Consider the following 20,223-nt stretch of genomic DNA (forward strand, 5'->3'; position numbering starts at 1 on the left):
CTGGACTCCAGGTGCAGTAGACTAGTGTTTTTGTGCACACTAACACGGTCACATTTCTTCAGGTACTTTGCTTGTACTTCCAAGAGTTATAGTGATTTGTACTTTTCATAATAGAGTTTTTAAGATACGTTACTTTAAAGAGCAAAATTAAACAAAACTGACTGTGTTTGACTGTCTTTGTTCAATGGATCACAAAAGGAGATTGATAGCCTCCAGAATGACAGCCTGAGTCATCAAAGCATACTTTCCCCATGCAATGAAAGTGAATGGTGAGTGTCATTCTTTCCCCCCCTCTTTTTTTTTTTTTTTTTTACTGAAGAGAGAAAAAAAGTCGGGTTTGAAACGATATGAAAATTAGTAAATTATATCAGAATCTGTGAAGACAGCGGGAGGACTTTCAACAATGATTCCCTCAACGATTCTGACATCTGATTTGTATCACAGATCATTATATTACTGTAAATATCAACAAATATACGCTAAGAACATAATACTCATGATCTCATCTTCACAATAACAAAATAAAGACAACGTCATATTATATGAGTCTCTGATTGGCTGCTGCAGAGGTGGGCGGTGTCATCAAAAAAAAAACAAAAAAAAAAACCGGAAGTGTGATTGTTTTGGTCAAACTACGTGAACACAGGAGGAGGAATGGAGGCGAAGCCAGAGAGTCACAAGGTGAGTAGCGATAGTGTTTGTCAGTAACCTTACTTATGACGATGTCACATTTGACATGACACCACACAAAACTATGTGTATATTTTATTGACCTTTTTACGTATTTAAAGTCTCAGGATAAGAGTTTTTCTCTCAGTTTTTAAGCTAGTTAGCGCTAGCCCAAGCTGATGACTGACATGTCGTTCAAACCTGATGGTTTAGTCCCTGTCATGTCTTTATGATGGGCTGATATTTGAGATACCACTGTCACCCGTTGGGTAACACGTTCAGCCGGGAGGGTTTTATTGAACGGCGTCACTGGTCAGACCGGTTAACTGGAGAGCTTGGGTCAACGTAAACCAATATTATAGACTATAGATTAAAACTAGCAGATAGATTGAGATTCCATTAAATTCATTATATGTATTTAATGATGTTGATATGATCAAAACTGAAGGATAATCATTATATATTGACATCTTGTTTAAAATGATGAATCTGTAGTTTTGTTGAGATTCGGTCCTGCTGTAAAAGTGTTTTAAATGTCATTCATCAGCTGATCTTTGAGAAGGAGGGTGTTTACCTCCACACCAATGCCAAAAGAAGCAATCAGGACACCACCGTCCCTGGCTTCATCCGGATAGTTGAGCGGGTATGATCAACAGACTCTATCAGGATTCACATACTTTATTTTAGTAAATAATTTTTTTGTCTAGGTATTAACACCTTATTAACATGTAAGGGCTATTATAACATATAAACCCTTGCAGGATGGAGAGCCGGCAATGGAGTGGAGCCCTGTTGAGGAGGATGCGAGAAAGGCTCCTGCGGTCTTCTACACCAAAAAGGTAGAGGTTGGAACACTCAGTTTGCTCTACAGAGTTCAAAGGTCACTTGTCACATGTCCCATATTGAACTTAACATGTTCAAAGAAAAAAAATATTTTGGGAAATTGGTAAATTGTGATTTACAGGCCTGGGAAAGTCATGGAAATAAAGGTCATTGAATATTAATGGAAATTAAAATGTGTTTGTCCTACTGAAGATGTTTGCACACATACAATAAAACCATTTAAATCTCTATAAAAAAAAAAATCTTTAAAAAAACTCTTTTTAAAAATTACCATCCAGTAATCAAGAGTAATTGTAAAAGACATGAATATTCAGCCACGAAAGTGGTGAAATCCCTGAGAAATGCTTAATATGTCAGTGCTTCCCACAGGTCTGAAATATATTTGCAGTGATAGCCGGGTGGAAAATCCTCTGCTACATGTGACAAACAACAAAAACTTTTAACAATATTTTTATATATCGAAACTCATTTTTGATACAGATTATGCTATCTATAATATGATATGATGTACTTTTTATCCACTTACCACAAAATTCTTCTTTAAGAAAAATAAAAAAATAATTAAAAAACACTTTAACGATGATCAGAATTAAATATTTAAGTTGTTTCTGGATATTGATCTAGGTTTTAGCCCAGAATTCTGCCATTGGTTGGATACAGAAAACTCTGTAGGAAATACAGTTTTAGAAGAAAAAAAGGTGTAATTACCATATACATCCAGCAGAGGGCCATAGAGATCCATTCATTTTTCTGGATGTGGCTAACTGTTCTTATACATGCAGTATGGAGCAAACATGACCACACAAATGCACTTGCACACACAGACACACACACACATACCTGGTGTTTGTCTGTGAAATATCCACCGCGTCTCTGGGTCTCTGCAGCCCATGTGGGATTGTCAGTAGAAGTAAAGAGTTCTCACGTACACTGAACGAGCAGCTATGAAACGCATAGTCTCTTCATGTTTGCTACCCTTTTGCTATACCTTTTGTTACGACCCCAGTGTGGGTCATATTGTGTGGGTTTGGTTGTCCTTTTGTTATCTGTTTTGTAGGTTGGAGTTGGAGTGAGTGACGCCATAATGACTGATGGTTTACACCTGTGCTAGAGCTGATGCCGGCACACTAAAGCAGCTCCCTTCAGTCGTGACGGGGGTTGCTCTCCCCTCGTGCCATTTTGTTGTCTTGTTCCCGTTTTTGGTTTATTCTTTTACTTTATTACTTTTACTTTAATAAATGTTATTCCTTTTTGCATACAACTTCAACGTGTCATTCCCTTCTTTGTCGCGGCTTGCGAGCCGGCCGTGACAAATGGGGGCTCGTCCGCTCGTTTGTTAAAGAAATTCCTGTTATTTGTCGACATGGTTTAGAAGCGTTTTTGTTGCTTTCGGTTATTTTGTAATGAACGTGGCACGTTCATTAACTGAACATAAACCGGGAGAATGTTGTTTGATTAACGCTATTGTTTGTAGGTCTTATTCGTCGTTTGGAAGGAAATGCGCGTTGAATTTATTTGTTTTGAGGACTTATGTTGCTGTATTGTCAGTTAGCTGTTCTATGCCGTTTTTTAAAGAGGTAAGTGATTTTGCAAATCTTATCGTGGGGAGATTATTGTTGATGTTCCCTTGTTAGGGGTAGCTGCTTGGTCCCTTTTGGAACAAGTAGGTAATGTAATTTTTGTTATTTTTTGTGTGGTGATGTTACCGGCCTCAGACCTAGGGGATATCTGGGCTGGCAATAAAGGACACACAGGCAGTGAAGCACTGTGTATCTGTGAAAACACTGTGAATAAATAAAGAGACAGACAAAATGAGTGTCGTTCCTTTGGTGCGTCAGTTTACTTCTGAGATCTTAAAACTTTAGTAATTGTAAACACTTCTTTAGTTACATACAAAAATAACTTCATCTGCACATTAACTTATGGTGTACACATAAGATATATGAATACATACACACCTGCATTCCATAGCCTGTTTCACATAAGGGCAATATATAATTTACATATTATGTGGAAAGAAGAGTGTGTACAAAATAAATCAATAAAGATTCACATAAATGTCACTTATTACTAGAAAGATGACAAATGTGTCACTTAAACACACAGAATGTGAAAACTAAAATCCAACACCATTTTACATACACCACTTCTCCCAGATTGACTCGTGTCATTCATTAAGCTTGTGCGCAAAGCACTCAAAATGGCGATTGAATTGTTAAATGCAACAGATATACTCAACTACTCAATTAAAACACAAAAAATAACACACACCCTTGCACTGCCAATGCACTCCAACATCACCACAATGCTGTATAACAATACTTTTGAATGCATTTACTAAACAATAAATCGTTTGCATTTAAGACCCTTGAGTTAATTCAATTTTCATAAAACACATTAGAGCATGACAAAGTTAATCAAAACACTTCACAATTACGTTCCTAAACCTTCCTATAGTCATGTGAACAATCAGAAGAATGTTTAAAGTGCATATTATTTTACCTGTGAATAAATAAAGAGACAGACAAAAATGAGTGTCGTTCCTTTGGTGCGTCAGTTTACTTCTGAGGTCGCACCCGGGAAAAAACTAGTCTCTATAGTGTGCTTCACAGGAGCGCTCAAGCGCCATCCGCTGGCGTGGCGGTTAACTGATTCTGAACTATTGGTGTTCACATAAAAAAAAATAGGGAGGTATCAGTTTTCAATTAATTATTGAATAAACATTTTAACACCCTTTACAGTGACCGTGAGTAGAGCAGTTGTCTCGGGAGCATGGCCGTGGTATGAGATAGTCGCCAGCTTGCTGGTTGCTTTTCTTGTACCAGCGGGAGTTGGTGCTTAAATACCCCTCGCCAGTAACCACACGAAGATTAGGGATGAATTAGTTAGTTGTTTTTTTTTTATAGATAGGGAAAGGGAATTTTTTTCTTACCACGTGAGATTTGTGAATCACTATATTAATTATAACGTATATTTTAGAGGCAGTATGTCTAATCTCGTAGAAGATTTTATTGTTTCTCCCTCTGAAGCGTTACTTGAATTGTTCACAAAAGATCAGTTATTTAAGATTGCGGATCATTATGAAATCGAACTTGAAGAGTAAAAGATTAAAAGAGAGTACAATAAGAGAAACAATTAAACAAAACTGATAGAACAAGCTATATTAATTGAAATGTCTGATACAGCTACTGCTAGTCAAAGCAAACCACCTGTCAACCTTTTAACTTTTGAACAACAAGAAAGGTTATTACTGTTACAGCTTGAACAGGAGCGTGTAAAATTAGAAATGGAGCGTGAGAGAAATAGAATCAAACACAACAGATATAGAGCTGCAGAAATATCGCTTGGATATGATAAGAGAAGGCAGAATGGATGATGGTTCAGATTATGCTCTTCAGGGTGCTTCTAAAAATGTTTGACACAGCGGGAAATTTGCGTTTGATGCCTAAATTTAGTGAGCGAGATCCGGATACATTTTTTACCTTGTTTGAACGGATTGCGGAAGCGAGAGGTTGGCCCAGTAAGGAACGTACACTACTTTTACAGTGCGTGTTTACTGGCAGGGCTCAGGAAGTCTATTCTTCTCTTCCAGTCTCAGACTGTAACGATTATGACATCGTAAAAGCAGCAGTTTTGAAATCGTACGAGTTAGTACCAGAAGCGTATAGACAAAAATTTAGAACATTGTCCAGAGGTGTTAATGTTGCTCATGTTGAGTTTGCTAGAGAGCTCAGGATTGCATTTAATCGCTGGTGTATGGCATCTGAGGTAACCACAGTTGAGGAGTTGACTGACTTAATTGTGCTGGAACAGTTTAAGAATTCTGTACCCGCTCGTATTGCAACGTATATAAATGAGCAGAAAGCGGATACAGCTGCTAAAGCTGCTGAATTAGCTGATGATTATGTGTTAACACACAAGAGTTTTGAGTTTCGGAAAGGGGACGAATTTTTTGAAAATAAGGGAGATCATATGTCCAGAAATTCGTCTCTTATCTGTAATTACTGCCATGGTAAAGGCCACTGGAAAAATGAGTGCCCTGTGCTTAAAGCCAAGGGTAGAGGGGGAAAGGCTCTTCGCGTTAAACCAGCTGCTCTTGTGGCATCTGTGTTAAGTCCTGTTGATTCACTGGGTGAAGGATTTCCTAAATCGGGTAACCTTTTGGGAAATGGTGATTATGCGCCTTTTATCACCTATGGACATGTGTCGATGATTGGAACGGAGGTAAAAATTCCAGTAACAATATTAAGAGATACGGGAGCTTCGGAGTCTTTTATATTGGAGGATGTCTTGCCATTTTCATTTTTGAGTGACACTGGTACTAGTGTTCTTGTTAGAGGAATTGGGTTGGATGTGATGTCTGTTCCCTTACACAGAGTAACATTGTCATCTGAACTTGTGAGTGGTGAAGTGGTGATTGGAGTGCGTCCATCATTGCCCGTGGATGGTGTGGATATAATCATGGGGAATAATTTGGCAGGGGATAAGGTGTGGCCTGATACCTTTTCATCTCCTGTGGTTTTATCTGTTCCTCTTCCAGGTTCTGACGAGAGTCACAAAAATTATCCGGAAGTGTTTACTGCATGTGCGGTAACTCGTTCCATGACCTCCACTCAGCCAAGGGTAACCTCTGATTCTGCTGTAGTCAAACCATTCTCTTTGCCTGATAACTTTTCTGTTTCTCCTTCTGAGTTGGTCCAAGAGCAGCAACTTGATTTCTTCTCTCCATCAATTGTTTGAGAGGGTGATGTCTCCTGAGGAAATTAGAAATGTGGCTCATGGTTATTTTTTGCAGGATGGAATTTTGGTGAGAAAGTGGATTCCTCATGGTAGTGATTTTGCTGGGGATCCTACCATACAGGTGGTAGTTCCAGAGAAGTATCGCTCACTGGTATTGCAGATTTCCCATGATAAACTTGCAGGTCATTTAGGGGTAAAAAAGACCTATCACAGAATCCTTTGTCATTTTTTTTGGCCAAAATTGAAGAAGGATGTGTCACAGTATATCAAGACATGTCATACTTGTCAACTAACAGGCAAACCAAATCAGAAGATCAAACCTGCTCCATTGTTTCCTATTCCTGCTGTCAGTCCGCCATTTGAGCACCTGATTATTGATTGTGTAGGCCCGCTGCCTAGATCAAAGTCGGGTAGCATTTATTTGCTCACGGTGATGTGTGCCTCTACTCGATATCCTGCAGCATATCCTCTCCGTACGATCACTGCCAAAATCAGTGGTGAAAGCCTTGACTCAGTTCATTTCCATTTTTGGCATTCCAAAGATTGTGCAAAGTGATCAAGGTTCTAATTTTACTTCTCATTTATTTTCTCAGGTCTTGAAACTGCTACACATTAAGCACAATAAAGCTAGTGCTTATCATGCTCAAAGCCAGGGGGCATTGGAGCGTTTCCATCAAACGCTGAAGTCTTTACTGCGTTCTTATTGTACAGAGATGGAAGGTGATTGGGAACAAGGATTGCCGTGGTTGATGTTGTCAGCACGTGAGGTATGCCAGGAAAGTACTGGGTTTAGTCCCAATGATTTGGTGTTTGGGCACACAGTTCGGGGACCACTGGCTGTACTCAGAGACCAGTGGGTTGAAAGTGCACCACCAAAAAACTTGCAAAGCTATGTGAATGACTTTAAGCGTAGATTATATGAGGCAGGTAAGGTGGCAAAAGAACAATTACATTCTTCGCAAAAGCGTATGAAGACAATTTTCGATCGACGAACTGAGGAACGGAAATTCATGCCTGGCGATCAGGTGTTGGCTCTGTTACCTGTGGAGGGCTCACCATTTCAAGCTCAGTTTACAGGTCCGTATGTGGTAGAAAAAACAAGTTACTGATTTAAACTATCTGATTGCCACTCCTGAGAGAAGAAAGTCCACCCAGTTGTGTCATGTTAATTTGTTGAAGCCCTACTATTGCCGTTCTCACAAGATGTCAAACGATGAGGTGAAACCTGCATTAGTAGTTGGGAGAATTTCGCTTGTGGGGGAGGGAGTAGATGAGGGAGTTTCTTTTCCAGAGGATACAGTACTATTGGGACGTCTAAAAAATTCAGAGACTCTTAAAAATGTGCATAAAATGTTGGCCCATTTGCCGGATGATAAATGTGGTGATTTGATTGATATTATTAATCATCATGTTTCTTTATTTGGGGATGTACCTTCGCGTACACATTGGTTGGAGCACGATATTGATGTTGGGGATTCAGAGCCCATTCGCCAGAATTTTTATCGGGTGTCCCCCAAATAAACTCCTGCATCTTAACACTGAAGTTCAGTATATGCTGGATCATGATATTGCACGACCTTCATTTTCCAGTTGGGCATCTCCCTGCTTGCTTGTAAATAAATCTGATGGTACTTATCGGTTTTGCACAGACTATCGTAGAATAAATAGAGTAACAAAACCAGACTCATTTCCACTGCCTCGTATTGAGGATTGTGTTGATCGGGTTGGGTCGGCAAAATTTGTAAGCAAGTTCGATCTGCTTAAAGGCTATTGGCAAGTTCCATTGACCAAAAGAGCTCAAGAGATTTCCACTTTTATTACATCAGAGGGGTTATTCTCCTATAACGTTATGAGTTTTGGCCTGAGGAATGCGCCTGCAACCTTTCAGCGACTTATGAATAGGGTTGTTTCTGGGTTAGAGGGAGTGGCCGTCTATCTAGACGATGTAGTAGTTTTTCAGTGATTCATGGGAGCAGCACTTGGAACATGTTGCAGACCTGTTTCTCTCAGTTTGAAGAGGCTGGCCTGACCGTCAATCTGGCTAAATGCGAGTTTGCCAAGGCCACTGTGACTTATCTAGGTAAGGTAGTGGGACAAGGATGTGTGCGACCAGTTCGGGCCAAGGTTGAGGCCATTGATCAATTTCCTTCTCCTACTACTAAGAAGGAGTTGATGCGGTTTTTGGGGTTAGTGGGTTACTATCGGGGATTTTGCAGGAATTTTTCTACTACCGTGGTAGCCCCCCTCACTGATCTGTTGAAAGCAAAGGCAGCTTTTGTTTGGACATCTGACTGTCAGGTTGCTTTTCAGGCAGCTAAATCACTGCTTACTTCCACTCCTGTGCTGGCAGCGCCTCGTTTTGATCGTTCTTTTCAGGTATGTGTGGATGCTAGCAATGTGGGTGCTGGAGCGGTGTTGTTACAGGCTGATGAGGAAGGAATTCAACGTCCCGTTAGCTACTTCTCAAAAAAGTTTAATTCTTATCAGTTGAATTACTCTGTGGTTGAAAAGGAGACATTAGCTTTGATTTGGGCTTTGCAGCACTTCGAAGTGTATGTGGGATCTGTGTCAGACCCATTGGTTGTGTATACGGACCACAACCCGCTTGTCTATTTACATTCTTTGCGGTGCCCAAATCAACGATTGACTCGTTGGTGTCTTTTCTTGCAGTCATATGCACTTGACATCCGGCATATCAAGGGGACTGACAATGTGGTAGCTGACGCATTGTCTAGAGCTCCTTATTCCTTTTAACTGATTGACTAACTATGTTTTGTTTTGCTCTACTTGTCTTTCTTAAATTGCTTCCACAGGGCCCGTGGTTGCTGAGGATATTGGAGAGTATTACAGAGTGGTGGGTCTTTCCAGTTTGGGAGTTATTGGGTGACGGGGTTTATATGTCCACCCTTTTTTTTTTTATGGTGGGGGGTGTTACGACCCCAGTGTGGGTCATATTGTGTGGGTTTGGTTGTCCTTTTGTTATCTGTTTTGTAGGTTGGAGTTGGAGTGAGTGACGCCATAATGACTGATGGTTTACACCTGTGCTAGAGCTGATGCCGGCACACTAAAGCAGCTCCCTTCAGTCGTGACGGGGGTTGCTCTCCCCTCGTGCCATTTTGTTGTCTTGTTCCCGTTTTCGGTTTATTCTTTTACTTTATTACTTTTACTTTAATAAATGTTATTCCTTTTTGCATACAACTTCAACGTGTCATTCCCTTCTTTGTCGCGGCTTGCGAGCCGGCCGTCACACTTTGGTTCAGAATGCATTTTGAAATTCACACTGCATTTTGCTACAATTTCATGCGGTATTCTGATGAAAATGCAATCCCAAGTGTCCTACCCCAGAAGTCTAAATGCATTTAGGAAAAACAGCATACACGGGATAATTTTGCTACAGTTTTTTTTTCTTGATCAGTTAAACATATGTAATCAATTTGGGGAATACTTTTCATTTAATTTTGCAACTTAGCGTTAAATATGTATTTCATTTACATATTAAAACTAGTGTAGTAAATGGGAAATGTAAATTATATAATGGAATTAAAATTTTCATTTTGCACTAAACATTGCACATATGTATGGGAAGATGTAAATTTAAATACAGAAATACATTGCCATTTTGCATATTACATTTCAAAATAAATGTTTTATATATATATATATATATATATATATATATATATATATATATATATATATAAATTAGAATGTTGTGGAAAAGTGTATTAAATAAATTCAATGCACACAGACTGAAGTATATTTAATTTTAATATTTAATTTTATTTTTATTTATTTTTCTATTTATAATAAATGTTATTTTTCTTATTTTAATTAAAGAATCCTAAAAAATGTATCACAGTGTCCACAAAAATACCAATAATTGATCATAAGAAATGTTTCTTGAGCACCAAAACAGCATATTAGAATGATTTCTGAAGGATCATGTGACGCTGAAGACTGGAGTAATGATGCTGAAAATTCATTTACCATCATAGGAATACATTACATTTTAAAATATATTCAAATAGAAAACAGTTGTAATAGTATTTTTCAATATTACTGTTTACTGTTTTTTTGAGCAAATAAATGCAACCTTGTTGAGCACAAGAACATTAAAAACATCTTTAAAAAAACTTTTGAATGGTATTCTGTCACATGAACTTCTGTTTCTCTCTTAATCTCTCTTAAATTCTGTTTCTTGAAAGGATGGAGAAGAAGGGGAAGAGGAAACTAAGTTTGACCCAGGCTATGAGCCAGACTGGGCCGTCATCAGTACAGTCAAGCAGCAAAGACGGCAAGAGCACCCACCAGTCAGAGAAACAGGTACTGGGCCAAACTGTTACTTGTCAGACGATGTGCGCATGCATTTAGATACTGTACATGCTTACATACATTTATGTCTTGTGGCAGGTCAGTGGGGCTCTTTCTCCCTGCCCCTTTCAGAGCTGTACTCTCTTCGGAGGGCTCGCTTCTCTCTGGGCAGGAACTTCTTGGTGCTGACCACCAGAGGGGGCGATCCTCTCCCTCCCCTGCACTTCAATCGAGGGGGCGCTAGAGAACTGCTAAAAGCCATGCAGCGTTACATCAGACTGGCCCCGTGAGTGGCATACTAATTTATTCTTTTGCATTTTAGTACCCATATATTTACATACTCATGTGACACATTCTGCTGTAAGTCTCCCATGGACGGCAGGCTCTTCCTGGCATACCCACATGATTCTGGGGCCCTATCACAGTCGTTTGATGAGCTGCACCTCTTTGATGATACCAGTGCAGATCTTGTGTCTGTAAGTCATATTTGTTATGTTTAAATGTGGTTGGAGCCATAAACAAGGGCCTGTAAACATGCCATCTGATTGGTCATATCTACAGAGGTTCATTCAGGACCCTTACGCGACCACATTCGGGGGCTTCTCAAAAGTGACGAACTTCTTCCGGGGAGCACTTCCACATACACATCATGAGTCGCCCCTCAGTAACCGCTCACCTCAGGACGCCCATTGCCCACACCCAGCTGATGAGGAGCCAGGCTTTGAGCTCATTACCTGTGTGAGTTGCATAGAGTGCTGACTGTTTGTGTATAAATGTTGATTGTGCATAAACATAAAAAGAGATTGTACATTCCACCAGGGGGCAGAGCTCGGCCCCAGACCGGAGGTCAAAAGAGGAAAGCCTTTGGATAACTGGGATCAGTTTTTGGATCCAGAGGGCCGTGTCACTGATCCACAGAAGGTCAAGGAGCTGGTGTTTAGAGGGGTGTGTCCATGTTTCAGTGATCTTTTTCTAATCCTGCTTACATGCCACAAACCAATGAAGTTTCCATTGAATAAAATCTTTCCTGCTTTGTCTAGGGTATTGTTCCATCTCTGCGGAGGGAGGTGTGGAAGTTCTTACTGGGGTTCTACCCGTGGAACAGCACAACCAAAGAGAGAGAGGACATCCTTCGGGGGAAAACGTAAGCTGAACACATTTTTTTATTTTTTATCGCACACCATTAAGGTGTCAAACATTATATAGTGAACTTGTTCCCTCAACCCAGTTAGCCGTTTGCAGCTGTTGTAGTTTCCTGTGTCACTTAAGACCTTAGCTTAGCATAGGATGTGTACTGCTTTCAAAGAGTTTGGGGTCAGCATGGTTTTTATAAAAAAAAGTCTCTAATGCTCACTGAGGCTACATTTATTTGAACAAAAATGCAGTAAAAACAGTAATATTGTGAAATATAATGACCATTAAAATATTTGTTTTCTATTTTAATGTATTTTAAAAATGTAATTTAATTCTGTGATGAAAAAGCTGAATTTTCAGCAGTTGGTATTCTAGTCTCTAGTCATTATCGATGTTGAAAACAGTTGTGCTGCTTAATATTTTTGTGGAAACAGTGAAACATTTTTTTTTAATATAAAAAGAACAGAATTTATTTGAATTTTTTTTATAACATTCTGAATGTCTTTACTGTCACTTTAGATTAATTTAATGCATCTTTGCTGAATAAAAGCTTACTGACCTCAATCCTTTTGAAGGATAAAAGCAATTATACTTAAATTTCTAAGTTTAAATCTACTATATGACTACTTCATTAATATACATAAACCCGACTGATAAGGCCTCTTTCCTTTCTAAAACCCCTGAACATCTATGTAAGTTAATCTTTTAATTTTTGTGCTCTTTACATTTGTTATTTTTCACTTCAGGGACGAGTATTTCAGGATGAAGGTTCAGTGGAAGTCAGTTAGTGAAGAGCAGGAGATGAGGAACTCTCTCTTCCGAGGGTACCGTAGCCTCATAGGTACGTTCAGCTGCGTCATAGATCTTACAGCAAGTGTAACCGGTCACTTTCTACATCTGACTTGCTCCTGCTCTTTGATTGGACAGAACGGGATGTGAATCGAACAGACAGGCACAATTCCTTCTTTTCTGGGAATGAGAACCCAGGACTTGTGCTGCTTCATGATGTACTGATGACGTACTGCATGTATAACTTCGATCTGGGTATGTTATTTTAATTCCACCTACCGGCCACTAGAGCATGCTGTTATTTCTCTTATCGCTCTCTCTCACTTTGCTCTTTAGGTTATGTCCAGGGGATGAGTGATCTTCTGTCTCCTCTCCTCTTTGTTACCCAGAATGAGGTGGAGTCTTTCTGGTGTTTGACCGGCTTTATGGATTTAGTGGTCAGTAAACACACTTGTTTTCTGATTGTGTTATTTAATTGATGCATTAGCTCTAGATATGAAGTCCTTATGTGTCTTTAGCACCAAAACTTCGAAGAGTCTCAAGAGGCCATGAAACAGCAGTTGCTTCAGCTCAGCATCCTACTGAGAGCACTTGATCCAGAGCTGTGTGACTACCTGGGTAAACACAAACACATTCTCTATAAACCTCTACTTTCTATATGTGTTGTTGCTCTTTTGGCTGATGCACAGCTGGTTTAATTTTATTTTTGTATTTTTGTCCCTCTTAGACTCTCAGGACAGTGGTTCACTTTGTTTCTGTTTCCGATGGTTACTGATTTGGTTTAAGAGAGAATTCTCTTTTGAAGACATCTTGAGTCTGTGGGAGGTGAGATGAGACAAACCAGTTATTTGTATTATTTTCTATGACTTTCATTAAACAGTGTTTTTCTGCTATGTTGTATGTGACTGTGTGTATGTTACTCAACAAATCTTGTCATGAATTTCTGAACTTAGCACTTTTGTAAACTCAGATGATGTCACTATCTCTTAATTATGTCATTTAAAACGGAAGTTCATATTCTATTTTTAAAACATTGATATAAAATGTACTATCATTAATAATACATTAAATATAATACATTTATAATTCATTTGAATATATACAGGTGCATCTCAGTAAATTAGAATGTTGTGGAAAAGTTCATTTATTTCAGTAATTCAACTCAAATAAATTTAATGCATACAGACTGAAGTAGTTTAAGTCTTTGGTTCTTTTAATTGTGATGATTTTGGCTCACATTTAACAAAAATCGATTCTTAAATCGATTTTGCTTGATAATCTTCATAAGGCTGTGGTTCTTTCAGTTGGTTGTGCTGACTGCTGATTAACTTTCTGTTAACATGCTTGGATACAGCACTCTGTGAACAACCAGCTTCTTTGGCAATGAATGTTTGTGGCTTACCCTCCTTATGAAGGGTGTCAATGATTGTCTTCTGGACAACTGTCAGATCAGCAGTCTTCCCCATGATTGTGTAGCCTAGTGAACCAAAACTGAGAGACCATTTTGAAGGCTCAGGAAACCTTTGCCGGTGTTTTGAGTAGATTAGCTGATTTGCATGTCACCATATTCCAATTTGTTGAGATAGTGAATTGGTGGGTTTTTGTTAAATGTGAGCCAAAATCATCACAATTAAAAGAACCAAAGACTTAAACTACTTCAGTCTGTGTGCATTGAATTTATTATAATTCAATACACAAGTTTAACAATTTGAGTTGAATTATATATATATATATGTATATGTGTGTGTATGTGTATGTGTATGTGTGTGTTTTTGTAACTTATTTTATTTCAGTTAGATGGCATGGCAACTTTTCTAATTTTCTAACTGAGTTTACCTTTTTCATCTACTATTTATATTTTATTTTATTTCAGCTTTATTTCAATTAATGGAAGTGATTTCAATAGTTTTATTGAACAATAACAACACTTGTATATTGCAGGTTCTGTGGACCCGTCTGCCTTGTGAAAACTTCCACTTACTTATGGCCTGCTTCATTCTTGAGTCACAAAAAGAGGAGCTGATTGGTTCAAATCATGATTTTAATTCTATACTGAAGGTGTGTATAAAATTGTTTTAGCCCATGGAAATATAAAGCAGAACCAGGAAAATGACATTCATAGTAAGTTGATTCTAAACGTGTGTGTGTGTTTACAGCACATTAATGAGCTGACCATGAAGCTGGATCTGCAGCCAATTCTCTGTGGAGCAGAGGCTATTTATTTGCAGCTGACACACTGCAAGGTGAGACAGGACAGATATGACTGCTGATATGCTATGAAAAATAACCATGGTCATGCATACTACATAATGATTACTGACTGTTCTGTTCTCAGGAGCTGCCTTTGAAAGTGCAAGAAGTTCTTGGGCTGCGTGTCCCATCCAGCTCATCAGAAGAGAGTCCAGACTCAGAGCCTAAAGAGACAGACACACTTCTCACTCAGCCCGAGGCCAGAGGAGCTTCATCCTGCCAGCCGTATAATGGGCAGACACCACAGCGCCCCCCTCCTACATACCCCTAATTCCAGAAGGTTATTGGCAGAAAGGGAACAGATTATTTGAATTTAACTATAGTGATGAATACGACCCCCCCCCCCCCAAAAAATAACAATAAATAAATAAATAAAATAATGAATAATATGTTAATAAAATATGTTGAATGTAATTCAGAGATTGAAATCTAGATCTGCAGCAACCTAATAAAAATGAAATCAGCTGAATATTTTATACTGTACTTTCGTAAGAAGGGCCGAGTATTGTCCACATGCTGTTTAAACTGTTGTGTGAATGACTGGGCATTGCAGAGAGGGAACTCTTACATCCCGTGATGCTTATACTGTGAGCATTATAGTTGCAGTTCACATTTGATCTGTTAGTATTTTATGCTTTTATAAGCATTAGATATAACTGTTTGATCCATTTTGAAAAAAGTTTGTCGTTATGGGAAGAAGGCAGGAACTGGCAAATAGATAAACAAAACTTTAGTTATCCAATAAACGAACACAAAACTAAACTAAAGCGGCAGCCCCTCACGAACGACTGCTGCATAAAACACAATAAAACAACAACATAAAATGTCCCAGGCCTGGTCCTCTTTTGTCCTTCACTATCGTCACTTCTCCTGTTATCCTTCCGGAGCTGCTCTGTGGGACTCTTATCACTCGCGTCACCAGCCTCACTCTGTTCCCGCGACTCTCGGCCCTGCCGCACTCGTCACACTACTATACTCGCTGTACCCAAAACCATGTTAGTCATTATGTATTGTATGATAATGTATATCTGTTCTGTTATCTCTGTCTTTATTTATGTTGTCTGTCTCTCCCTCAGTTACTTTTCCCTCTCTTTACTGGTGTACTCAGAAAATAATGGTGTGCACTACCATTTTGCATGCAATGTAGCAAGAGCTACTTCATATATCTTCTTTTGTTAGTTTTTAACATGAAGCTTTTTCATATGGCTAAAGAATAAAACATTGAAATGTAGTCCCTGACATTTTGAGTCTGAGGTATTGTTCTTTGCCAAATGTCCACTTTGTTCTCGTTCCTTACCCATATAAGGGTAGCCTTGACCCCCATTACAAAAGCTTTCTCAGGAATACTTCATAATAACTTAGATTAAAAAAACATTAGCTTTATATATGATATGCATGTATTATCTGCATTTCATTCATATGCACAATCAGATAATAAAAAATGAAATGTAAATGTTAATTTTTATTTTAATAAATTAATAAAACAAATCAAGGCCATAGATAAACATTTTTTTTTCCTTATGTCAATATCACAGTAAACCAATAACAAGCTTTCTCTGTAACACTTCAAAATAACATTAGAATTCCATTATATGTAAACGTTCATTCAGATTTTAGTTTTTATTTGAATAAATGATTTAAAAAAAATCATTGGTAACACCCTAGATAAATATTTTCACTTAATTTTTTTTTAATCTTAATACCTTAATATACAGTGATGAAAAGCTGTCTAACACTTTATTATAACTTTGATTAAAAACATATGTATTAACAGTACTTTACATTATATGTAAATGTACACTCAAATGATGAAAAATATCTTGGAAATCTTTATACATAATTTTTTTTAAAAAAAAATAAAGCAAAAGTCAAAGTCCTAGATCTATATTTAATTTATTTACCCACCTCTCTCTCTTTCAGATTCTCATTTAAATGAGTGGATAAGTGAGATAAAACCACTTCATCAACTTAGAACAGATCATCCAGTTTAAGAAAAAAGACTTAAAAGAAGAATGAACTGAGAGACGAGGCTAAGTCCTCTACTGCTCCTGTCTCTCACGGTGTTCCTCAGGGTTCTGTTCTTGGACCTTTACTCTTCATCATCTATATGCTCCCTTTAGGTAATATTATATTTGATCTCATTCAGAATTCATGCCATTGATTTCATGTTTATATGTAGATAAACGTATTATTATTATAAGAACTTATTGGATCACTTTTATTTTTAATTTAATAGTTCCCTCTTCTCCTTCTTTTCTTATTATTTAGAAACCAAAAATCTACTTTTAGAGTAAAATGATGAATTGATGAACCAGAAAATATTTAATTTCAACATGTGACATTTGTTTTGTTAAACCATTTAATTTATGTCTGTCACAGGATGGCATGGCTTACCAGCAATGCTGTCATCACACACACAAACACATTCACACACTCCATCAGCAGGTGTCTGACTGGGGTTAAAAGATCAGGGTAAATGGGGTCACTGTTGCCCACTGTCCTACCAAATGAGCTGGAAAATGAGGGGTGGAGAACCACGCCTCCTTCTCACCGTCCTGCTCACTGCTCTTTCTGTTGTTCGTCCTCCTCTTTTCTATGTCCGTCTCTCTCTCGCCCTCCCTTCATTTTCCCACTGTGTTTGTTTGAATACAGCTGCAGCGTATGAATTTAGCATGGCACTTAAACAGCCCTGCGATCTGCCACTCTTCTTTGTCTTGTACACAAACACACACTTTTACTCCTGAGACTCATCTTGTCACTTTTACGGCTGGCATGACCTCGCTTTTCTGGAGAACAGAAAAGAAGAAGAGTGTCTCATTCAAACTCAATCTGCACTGAGTTAAGCTCTAGTTAGTTTTCAAGGGATAAAGCAGTTCAAGCAGCTCTGTGGTGTCTGAGTGAATCTCCTTTTGTGCATTTGAGAACTTCATCAGTTTTTAGAGAGTTATTGTTTTGTGGTGAGAGTTTTATCAGACTTTTCATATTTCCACATTGTTCTGTCCTCCTTACTTTTCACACAAATGGGAGAGAGATGAATATTTTATTCAGGAGACTTTTGCTATTGCTTTTACAAATACCCAGACTTGCAGTTTTTAACTGTTGGTTTATAAATCAGTGAAAATCTGAGTATCATAGAGACTTAGGGTTGGGCTAATTTGACTTGGGCCAGTTAGTGACCACCTAGCAACCATTCAGAAGACCCTGGCAACCACCTTAAACATCCAACCGATCACATAGCAACCACCTATATTCCCATAGCACTATATCAATCCGAGATGTGTCTTCTCTATAGATCTAAACATTGTCTTAAAACTGTTTTCTGATTTGCAAAGACATTAAACAAATTAAATTCTACAATTTAAACATTTTGAAATACATTTTTTATTAACTCAAACAAAAAAAATGTTATTCACATTTAACAGTTATTTACATTCACTCTATGACAGCAATTGTCTTCTTTGTAATTATTTCTATTTATTCAAAAATCAAAGAATTTAATACGAACACAAAAATGTCTCTTAGAATTATTCAAAAAAGATCTGAATTATTTTCTGTATAATTCTTAACTATATTCTGTATAACTCTATTCTATCCACAATCATTTCCACTTCTTTCAGAATATTATATAACTCTATTTACGAGAAACATCAAAAACTTAAGTTAATATAATTTTTATTCTAACCAATGTTTTCCCCTAACTAATTATATACCTAAATTATATTTGACTAAACAAGGCTGAATTTATTTGATGAAAAATGCAGTAAAATTTATTATCATTATTATTACAATTTAAAGAAACAATTTTCTGTTTTAATATATTTTAAAACGTAATTTATTTATTCACGTAATGGCAAAACTGGATTTTCAGCAGCCATTACTAGTCTTCAGTGTCACATGATCCTTCAGAAATCATTCTAATATGTATTAGAACATATATATGTTCTAATATATTATATATATGTATTACTTAATTTTTTAATTAGTCATGGCAAATGGGATCACAAGTTGGGACCACAAAAGCTATAGAAGCAAATTAAATTGATGTCCTGTAAATGAATGCACTAAATTATAAATAAAAAATAAAATGAAAACTGTTGCTGTGAAGAAAGGTAGAATAATTTTTTATGAAAGCTCAACCACCTGTAGACACACTGACAAATCTAGTGCTGAGGTCTCCACTTAGACGTGTCCTGCTGTGACTGTGAGGGCCATCCAGGAGTCGAGTGTGAGCGTGTGAAGTGTGTGTGAAGTGAGTGGGAGCAGAAGGCTAGGCACTGGTGTCTGACAGTGATTTGTAAAGAGAGACAATACGGCTCATTGACCTGCCGGCTCCACTGTCTGTTGCACATACCTCGCCCAGCCCTCCCATGAGGACTCACCGCTCTTTAAACAGGACACCAGATTGCCACAGGCCCAGGGAGGGGCTGAACAAGTGTGTGCTGTGTGAGATGGAGAGGCATAATGGGAGACTAGTTGCTTTGACAATGAGATTCCACACAAAACGGGGGTGACGGGGTGAGAAGGTGGCACGTGAGCAAGTGTGACTTCAGTGCAAAGAAAACAAAGGTTGCACACGCTCCATCTCTACCCATCAGTCTCAGTCTCTGTCTCACACTCATGTATCAGATTTCAAAAAGCTTTTCCATCTGCTCTGAGCCTGATGTCATTTCAGACCTGGAAAATCAGGTGTTCTGGGTTATCAGTTTCAGTCTTGCTGCACTTTTTGTAGTAACAGCTGTTTATGGCTTCATTACATATTCTAGACAAGACAAAAACTCTGTCAGGTTTAGAATTTGAAATCAAGCCTCAAAAGGCTGTTTCTACAAAAACTGCAGTGATAAATACCAATAAATACCAAAATCCCAACTAAAAACCCAACTCTCACCCTTTGCATGAGACTGTGGTTTCCCTGAGTAGTTCCTTCAGCAATAGACGGAGAACTGTGAACATGTGCATGTGTTGTTAAATTATTAAATGAAAATCTCAGAGGGTAGTTGGAGTAAATATTTAAGGTCTGCCTGACAAATGTTTTGGAATCCTTGTCTTAAAAGGTCAGTGAAAATAGGTGCTTAACCTTCAGAAAATGTTGATCTAATTATATTAATATTATATGAGTTGTTTTCTATTCCCTTATTGTTATTTGCAAAATAAAATAAAAAAAAATTACCAATGTATAATAATATAGTATAGTATAATATAATATAATATAATGAACATGTGAATAACAATTAAATTAAACAGGCATGATTTAAACCATTAAAAAAAAGTACTTTAAAGGGTTACTCCACCCCAAAATTAAAATTTTGTCATTATTCTCTTACCCCCATGTCGTTCCAAACCCCTAAAAGCTCTGTTCGTCTTCGGAATACAATTTAAGATATTTTGGATGAAAACAGGGAGGCTTGAGACTGTCCCATAGACTGCCAAGTAAATAACAGTGTCAAGATCCAGGAAAGGTATGAAAAATCGTCATCAGAATAATCCATC

General features: G+C 37.9%; 1 protein-coding gene across 1 annotated transcript; it reads left to right on the forward strand.

The window, feature by feature from the left end:
* The first annotated feature begins 528 nt into the window (after nt 1-528).
* LOC109048949 (TBC1 domain family, member 17) lies at nt 529-15,975 on the forward strand. The gene is made up of 17 exons (XM_042725207.1): nt 529-681; nt 1,217-1,312; nt 1,431-1,508; nt 10,458-10,575; nt 10,663-10,849; nt 10,928-11,039; nt 11,125-11,301; nt 11,383-11,508; nt 11,604-11,707; nt 12,444-12,538; nt 12,625-12,741; nt 12,823-12,923; nt 13,005-13,104; nt 13,214-13,311; nt 14,428-14,544; nt 14,643-14,729; nt 14,822-15,975. Exons 1-17 carry the CDS (start codon nt 655-657, stop codon nt 15,005-15,007), a joined length of 1,926 nt encoding a protein of 641 aa, XP_042581141.1. The 5' UTR covers nt 529-654; the 3' UTR covers nt 15,008-15,975.
* The last annotated feature ends 4,248 nt before the right edge of the window (nt 15,976-20,223 follow it).

This window comes from Cyprinus carpio, chromosome A3 (genome assembly GCF_018340385.1).
Source record: "Cyprinus carpio isolate SPL01 chromosome A3, ASM1834038v1, whole genome shotgun sequence".
NCBI classification, from domain to species: Eukaryota; Metazoa; Chordata; class Actinopteri; order Cypriniformes; family Cyprinidae; genus Cyprinus; species Cyprinus carpio.